The 8325-nt window shown below is 47.9% G+C and overlaps 1 protein-coding gene and 1 pseudogene across 2 annotated transcripts; both read right to left on the reverse strand.

The window, feature by feature from the left end:
• LOC102764110 overlaps positions 1-2464 on the reverse strand; it is a 4964-nt pseudogene extending 2500 nt beyond the window's left edge.
• Positions 2465-4705: 2241 nt separating this feature from the next.
• Positions 4706-6664, reverse strand: PSMB6 (proteasome subunit beta 6). 2 transcript variants are annotated; one of them, XM_006771901.2, is made up of 6 exons: positions 6520-6664; positions 6059-6126; positions 5610-5741; positions 5379-5508; positions 5044-5188; positions 4706-4922 (listed from the first exon to the last, which is right to left on the reverse strand). In XM_006771901.2, exons 1-6 carry the CDS (start codon positions 6616-6618, stop codon positions 4780-4782), a joined length of 717 nt encoding a protein of 238 aa, XP_006771964.1. In that variant the 5' UTR covers positions 6619-6664; the 3' UTR covers positions 4706-4779. The 2 variants fall into 2 exon arrangements, with proteins under 2 accessions (XP_006771964.1, XP_006771965.1); XM_006771902.2 differs by having other exon boundaries at positions 4792-4942; positions 6520-6660.
• Between the last annotated feature and the right edge of the window lie 1661 nt (positions 6665-8325).

Genomic DNA, 8325 nt, shown 5'->3' on the forward strand with positions numbered 1-8325 from the left:
TGCATCTTCGCCAGCAGCTGGGGTGTCCCCACCCTTGGTGTTTCTGGTACATGACCTGAGCTCTGTGCTTTGAAACTAATTTAATAAGTCCTTACTAAGGAGCTCCTAGGGCTGTCCTGACAACAGTCAAGGTTATAAGCTTATAGTTGGAAACTTCCTTACAGAGTTTGTCATACGTTGCTTTGTCAAATGAAGCTGGGCTATTGAGCTTGTCCCCAACTTTCGCTTTGGGTCACTTCTTTTTGGCCTCGCCCCCAGATCTGTTCACTGGGTCTTTGTCTTTCTTGGCCAACTTTCTGGCATTTTTCTTCTTCTTGTCCTCTTTGGCAGCACAGGGAAGCTCAAAGAGCAGCTGCTACCACTGCAGCCTTGCTAAATGCTGGACCGAAGGTTAAAAAGGGTGAATTTTATGATGTGTGAATTCTCTCTTAATAAAGCCGTTGATACCAAAAAAAACTCCCAACAAACCAAACTGCTAATGCATGCAACATGAGCGAATTTCAAAACCATGATGCTGAAAGAAGTCAGACACAAAAGAGTAATACTATATGCTGCCGTTTATAGAAAGTTCTGAAGCAGGCAAAACCAATCTACAGTGGTGGAAATCAGATCAGTAGTTGCCTGTGGCAGGGGGTGGGGAAAAGATTGACTGTGAAAGGACATGTAAGGGAACTCTGTGATGCAATGTCCTGTATCTTGATTGCGGTGGTGATTACATGGGTGTATATACTTGTCAAAACCCATAGAACTGTACACTAGGATGTGTGTATTAAATTATGTGTAAATTTTTACTTCAGTAAATAAAGTTAATTTAAAAACAGAAAACAGGTTTCTGTCTCAGTCAGGCAATATAGTCAGCAGTGCTTCCCAACCTTTCTCACCCACATCATAAGGGAATACTCTAGTGTAGCTTTACTAAAGGGCATTTAGAGTCCTTGTCTAGGGTGGACCTGCGGCTCCCAGCCCAGGCTCTGGGCACCTTCCCTGCCTGGCTGAGGGCCTCAGAGCCTGCCAGGGACATGCTTGGGAAGCTCAGTGTGGTGGCAAGCAAAGTGGGCTCTGGAGTCAGACTGACAGGAGTGGGGGTGAGTTCCTGCCCTGCTGAGAACTGCCGTGTGCCTTGGGCAAGTTACCGAGTAGCTCAGTGCCTCTGATTCCTTGCCTCTAAAATCAGATAGTAATAACACTTGCCTCAAAGGAACACTGACATGATAAAGATAACATGTGCAAGTCCGTAGAATCTACCTGGCACAGCATAATGAATCAATTACAACTCATTATCTTCATAAAAGGGGACAAGAGCTACTGTATCATTTAATAAGAACGTAATATTTCCCTGACTGGTAAAGTTTCCTGTTCTAAATAAAATAAAATTAAAATTAAAAAAGGACTATTCTTTAAAATTTTACATCTTGGGAATTCTCACTTGAAAATACAAATGAGTCCCCAGCAGTGTACCGGCTGGCACCAAGATGTCCAGCATTGCTGTAGTGAATTTTCACTGCACCTGTATGTCCCAGCCCCTCTGCGTGTCTCTGCCATGCCACCCGTCTCAGTCTCCTGCTTCTCCACAAGCTTCAAGAGAGCCCCCAAATTAAGAGGGCACAAAAGGACAGGTGTTTGAGTGGGGTATCCCTCCACCCCTTCCCTCCACCCTCTTCCCCCCCTTCTATCTCCTGGCGCCTCTAATCACCACGCGGTCTGAGGCTAAGTGGTAGTTTTGCCCACAGTGGGGCTTGGAAACCACACCCCTTCTCCTGGGGCCCTCCTGGCCATTCCCAACACCCTGGTCTCCTCCACTGTTGAGATGGGTTTCAAGGGGGCATGGTGTTTCCCATGGTGTGTGTGCCGGAGACAGCGGGGGACTGAAAGAGGAGCAGGTATGGGAGAAAAGGGGGGGCATCAGGAATCTATAAACTGCACTGGGAGAAAGGAAAATGCTTAACCCAGTGAAGGGAAAAGGATAGTCTGTTTCCCTGGATGGGAGGTGGGTCTATGACTTCCCCACAGAGCTGGCTAAATACTTTGTAGGGCCCAATGCAAAATGCAGAAGTGGGACCCTATATTAAAAAATGATTAAGAATTTCAAGATGACGAGAGTAGAGCAGTACACCCAGCATGGGGTCCTTCTGAGTGTGGGGTCCTTTGCAACTACACAGGCCTGCTCTCTCAAGGACTCCTCTCCCTTTTCCTGCTGATGCCACCAACATTCACCCAGGACCCTCAGATGTCTTCCCTGGCCTTTTTCCTCCTCACTGAGGGTGGTGGTGTGGGGGTAAAAGGGATCCAGACTCACAATTCCCTTCTTTCAATCTCCCTTTTAGGTCTGGATCCAGCTACCCCTCCAGATCCAGATCCCAGCCCAGTGATAGCCCCCATCATGCCTGAGGGAGGGATGCCCTCCCTAGGGTCTAGTGCCTACTTCAGCAGCAAAGCCCGGCTCTCCTTCCGCCACCAGCTGCATGACGTAGCATCAGCCAATGACTCTACCATTTGAAGGGGACAACCAGGGGCTGAACTTCTAAGGAGCCTTGGCAACCTTCCTTCCCCCTGCTTCTCAGTGATTCGTTTCTGGCTCCCCCAAGTCCCTCGTGATCTTCTCATTAAATATATTCAGAGTTGCCAAATGTTCTGTGTATGTGCATGTATGTTGGGGTGGAAGAGTAGATGGGGAGTAGACTTGGTTAGGGGGCTGAGGTGGGAAGTGCAAAATTGGGTGGGAGTGGGGAACATAGGAGTGGTCAATACGATGTAGCTGATTTAATGAAGAGCCCCGCTGTGGCTAGCTGGAAGTTTGCTGAAATCAAACTGCAGAGTTGTGTGGTGAGAGCAGTTTGGAGAGGTTGGGGGCTAGGCAGGACAGCAGATAGGGCTGTCATGTGCATTCAGTGTCCACTCTCTACTAGGCACTGAGGATATATCAGTGAACAAGGAGAAAGAATTCTCTCTTCTCACTGACCTTACTTCCTAATAAAGGAGGTAGACAATAAATAAATAGGGAAACATGATAATATGAGATAGCAATAACTGCTGCTATGAAGAAAATTAAACAGGGTAATATGGAAGAGGTGGTGGTGGGGGCCTGTTTCTTAAATTTCAGGTGGTTAGGAAAGGCCTTTCTGATAAGGTGCCATTCAGAGCTGAGACCTGAATGTGTCAGTGTAGGCTCATCAACTGTAAAAAGTGTACCACTCAGTGCAGGATGCTGATAGTGGGAGATGCTATACATATGTGGAGGGCAGGAAGGTTATGGGAAATCTCTGTATCTTCCGGTCAATTTTGTTGTGGACCTAAAACTACTCTAAAAAATAATTTTTTAAAAAATCAGCAGAGTAGTCTTAGGCAAAAATACAAAACAAAACACCAGTAACTATTAAGTGCAAAACCTCTTAGGTTCTAGGGGAAAAAGCCAGTGACTGGAGTGGCAAGATTGAGGGGAACTGCTGAGTCTTCTAGGCCATGGTAAGGGGTTAAAATAGCATTCTAGATGGAATGGTAAGCTACTGAAGAATTGTGAGCAGGGAAACAACATGATTTCACTTACAATGAAAGATTACTTTAGTTGCTGTACCTGGAAAAAGATTGGAGAAGATCAAGTATGGAAGCAGTAAGGCCATGTAGGGGAGGGTGTTGCCATCCTCCAGGCAAGAGATGAAGATGGCTTGGCCCAAGGCAGCGCAGTGAGAGGCAGATGGATTCTACAGGTACTTTTGGAGAGTTTTAGGATTTACTGTTAGACTGAATGTGGAGTACACAGGGAAGAAAGGAATCAAAGATGCCCTAAGGCAGGGAGGACCAGAACAGGTTTTGCAGGAAAATCAGAAGTTCTCTATTGGTTACTTTAAGTTTGAAGTACAAGTTTGAGGACAGAGATCCTTTTCAGTTCTTTTTCACTTAATCAGATACTATCCCTCTACAGCGCAGGATTATATTCTAGAGCAAAGTTTTCAAATGTAGCTTATTCAGTTCCCTGGCCCACAGTGGGGAGAAAAGAAGATTGAGACAGGATTAAGAATGTTGGTCGCTGTCTATGAACACCACTTTGCTCACTTAGGGCCCTGGCTTGAGTGCAGACAGCCACGGAGGGGCCAGAATCCACTCTCTGTCTCCTATCTAAGGGGCTGAAGGCCAACATATCACTACACTCCCCATGGGAACGGTGGCTTCCAGAACTGGCCCACCGCACTCTCTATGGCTGCCCTCTCCCACCCAATGTCCATCTGAAGCTCCAATTGCAAACACCTTTCTCCCAAAAGCCAAGGAAGTCACACTGCTGCTCCTGACAAGATGAGGTGACAGAGGTGAGTTTGGAGAGCGGAGACCATGAGCCTGAGTCAGAGGAGATCTGGAGTCCTTCTGGCCTTCGAGCCAGTAGCCTCCCATGACAGGCAGAAGGCAGGCTAAGGGGAGGAGACCTTAGTCTCAGAATACTGAGTTCTACCTCGGGTTGAACAGGGGTGGGGATAGGATCATTTGTTGGTGGTTCTGCATAAACTATAGTCTGGTGTCACAAGGACCTGGATCTGGTAGAGGAAAGGAAATGTGGGGGAAGGTGGCCTGAAGAAGAGTTTGAAAACCACCCCTGCAAATGCTCCTCTCCAATGCCCCCAGAGCTCAGAGCAGTGGTCTGTACAAACTGTAGTGGACCAGACAAGTTCGGGCTTTAAGTAAGAAAAAAAAAAAAAGAACCCCAAAGCACACCGACTCTCTTTGACAAACTGTTTATTGAATTTTGGGTCAGTATGGGATGTCTCTTACTGTACCCTAGAATCCCAGGGTTCAGGGAGGCGGTAAAGTGGCAATGGAGAATTTGGGGATCTGGTCTCCCAAGAGTACCTGCCGCTCTACCCCTGATTCTGATATGGATGCCAGACGGATCACCCCTCCACTGGAGCCATCCCTCTCCATGGCCAAAGCGAGAGCTGTGGATAAAAAAAAGTTGGGGGTCAGAGTTGGCTGCTGGCATCACTGCAAGGAATGATGAAAATTGGACTGGCGCGGGTATGGGGGTTGAAGCTCACAGGCCCAGAAACCCGTTCTCACCGTTAGCAGTGAATTGTAGACACTCTTCCTTGGTCATACCTTCCCGGTAGGTAGCATCGACATAGCCATAAATATAGGAGCTTCCGGAGCCTCCAATGGCAAAGGACTGTCTTACCATCATCCCTCCCATGGGCACTGAGTACACCTGCCAGGTGGAGGGAGGAAAAGAGTCATCAGTTGTACCCTCCTCACAACACATGTACATTCACCTGTCCATTGTGGGACTGATCTGGGAAGAGTTAATCGTGAGGTAGAGGCTGGAAACAGAAAATGGCTGGGGTGGTGAGAAGATCAAAGGCATGGCCCCAAGACTCCAGGGGTGGGGAGTATCTGACCTGCCCTCCTTCTTGGGAGTCCCAGCCTGCGACGATGATTCCTGCCATCAGGTCTTCGCGGTATCGGTAACACATTTCCTTGAAGAGGCTGGCTGCAGTGTGGACCAGAGGCGGCTCGTTCAGCTCAATGCTAGAAGACGAGGGGAGTCACAGAGAAGGCATCAGCAGGACCTAGAAGTCAGACCATCCCAGCTCCCTTCACATACTTGTTTCTTCCCAGCCCACAAGCACCTGTGGAAACCAAGCTGATAGGTAACAGCATCAGCTACAGCCTGGGTATCAGCTGCAGAGCCTGAGCGGCAGCAGAAGATACGATCGTGAATAGGGGTTAGCTTGTCAGTCACCCGGTTGGCGATGTAGGACCTGCAGAATGACAGGATAGTGAGGGAAAGGACCCCACTTGTCTCCCACCTCCATCCCATTATTATCTACTCCCTCTGGCCTCAGGAATAGGGCGTCCTCTACTTCCTGTTCTCATCCAAACTGAAGCAGTCTGGAGAACAGACTTCTGCAAGAATTTCACCTACGGGTGAGTTGCAGAAGCTGGAACAAATCCTTATCTCCAGGGAGGGGAGAAACCTCCCCCTCCCGCAGCTGAATGCGGAGGGTAAGGATGGGCTGGCAGGCATGGAAGGAAGAGAAGGACAGGAAGACCTTTCCCACGTCCGTCTTGAGCTCACCCCGTGGTGGTTCGGGAATCGGCGCCCAGAACCACGCCCCCGTCAAACTGAACGGCCATGATAGTGGTCTGGAAAAGGAGAGAAAGGGTGAGTCTGGGCCTGTTCGCATTCTCCAGCACAAGCAAACAATGATCCCCCCAACCAGCCCCTAGAGTACGAGGGACCCACTGTCAAGTCTCAGAGGGGCCTCAAAGACCCGCAAAATACCAGAATTCCAACCCTCAAATCCCCACAGGCTCATCCCAGCCTTAGCCTGTGTCGCGCGAGTTTCCAGAACTCCACACTTCCGCCTGCCTTCCACGTCCTACCACCACGCACCCTCGGGACACCTCTCCCTCGGCCTCCAGCACATTCCAGACCACCTCCCGCCCCCGCCCCCCAGGACTCCCGACGCTCCCAGGCCTGTCCTCCCATCGCATTCAGATGTGCGCACATCTCCTGAACCCCGAGTCCTTCCTCACCCCTGTGGAGACTTCCCGGTTTTCCCAGTCGGGGGTAATGGCCTCCGGCCCCCAGGCTGGTGCCGGACCCGCTCCTCTAGCTACTAAGGTGGCCGCCATCTTTCTCCTCTGGTGCTGCCACAAAGCAACTGTCGTAAAGCGCTCTGTCACTCCCTTTAGTCGTGCTCCGAGGCCTTCTGGGAGCGAAGCTGGGCCGCGGTTGACGGCAGAAGGCAAAAGAAATGTAGAAGGACGTTCTTTTGCGACAGTGAATTGCTTGACGGCAGCGTGGCTGGCAAGTAAGCCAACAAAAATACCCACCTCCCCCCCCCAAAAAACCCAAAATACCACAACCCAGTCTTCAAGGGCTGTGCTTCTGATTGGATTGTGCAGTACTGATATATCTGATTGGGGTTGCAAGTCAAAAAGTCTTCAAGACAGACTTGAGCCTCTGACTTACAGAGAGCACACTGTGTCTTCATTTCTCTTAGGTATGTATATACCTGGTAGTATATACAGTGCCAGGCGTGGAATTGCTGGGTCATAAACTAACTGTTCAACATTCTGAGGAACGGACAACTGTTTTTCACAATAGCTGTCCCATTTGACATCCCCACCAGCCACGTAACAGGATTCCAGTTTCTCTACATCCTCACCAATTGTTGCGTGTTTTTACTTTAGCCATCCTAGATGGTGTGAATTGGTATCTTGTGGGTTGTTGTTGTTTTTGTACTTCCCTAATGATTAGTGATGGTAAGCCTATTTTCATATGCTAATTGTCCATTTGTTTATTTTCTTTGGAGGAATGTCTATTGAAGAAGTCCTTTGCCCATTTTAAAATTGGGTTATCTTTTGTTGACTTTGTAAGAGTGTTTTTGGTATTGTAGATACTAGACCTGTATCAGATACATGATCTGCAAATATTTTCTCCTGTTCTATGGGTTTTCTTTTCACTTTTTTCATTGGTATCATTTGAAGCACAAAATTTTAAGTTTTGGTGAAGTCCAATTTTGTGTTTTTCCTTTAGTTGTTTATGCTTTTGATATCTGAGAAACTGTTGCCTAACCCAAGGCTACAAAGATTTACCGCTATGTTTTCACCTAATAGTGTTATAATTTTTTTAAATATATTTTATTGATTTTTTACAGAGAGGAAGGGAGAGAGATAGAGAGCTAGAAACATCAATGAGAGAGAAACATCGATCAGCTGCCTCTTGCACATCTCCCACTGGGGATGTGCCCGCAACCCAGGTACATGCCCTTGACAGGAATCGAACCTGGGACCCCTCAGTCCGCAGGCTGACGCTCTATCCACTGAGCCAAACCAGTTTCGGCATAGTGTTATAATTTTAATTCTTATATTTTAGGTCTATGATTAATTTTGAGTTAATTTTTGTATATGATGTGTAGGGGCTCTATATATATGTGTGTATATATATATATGTATACATATATGCACACACATATATATCTACACTAATAAAAGAGAAACATGGTAATTGGCGTACAACCGCTACCCTTTTCATTGGCTAATCAGCGAGATATGCAAATTAGCTGTCAGCCAAGATGGCAGCCGGCAGCCAGGCAGCTTGAAACTAACATGAGGCTTGCTTGCTTCAGTGACTGAGGAAACCAACATTCCCCACCTGCCTTGCCGGCCTCTGAGCTTGCAGTTTGAAACATTGTTACAAATATAGAAGCTAAACAAAACCCCAGAAACCTGCTTTCAGCCCGTGGGGATCTCAGAGCTGGAGTTGAAACAGTGTTTCGATTATAGAACCCAAACAAACCAGATACCTGCTTTCAGCAGCAGAGGCCTCAGAGCTGG

Source organism: Myotis davidii, unplaced genomic scaffold, assembly GCF_000327345.1.
Source record: "Myotis davidii unplaced genomic scaffold, ASM32734v1 scaffold925, whole genome shotgun sequence".
Taxonomy (NCBI): Eukaryota; Metazoa; Chordata; class Mammalia; order Chiroptera; family Vespertilionidae; genus Myotis; species Myotis davidii.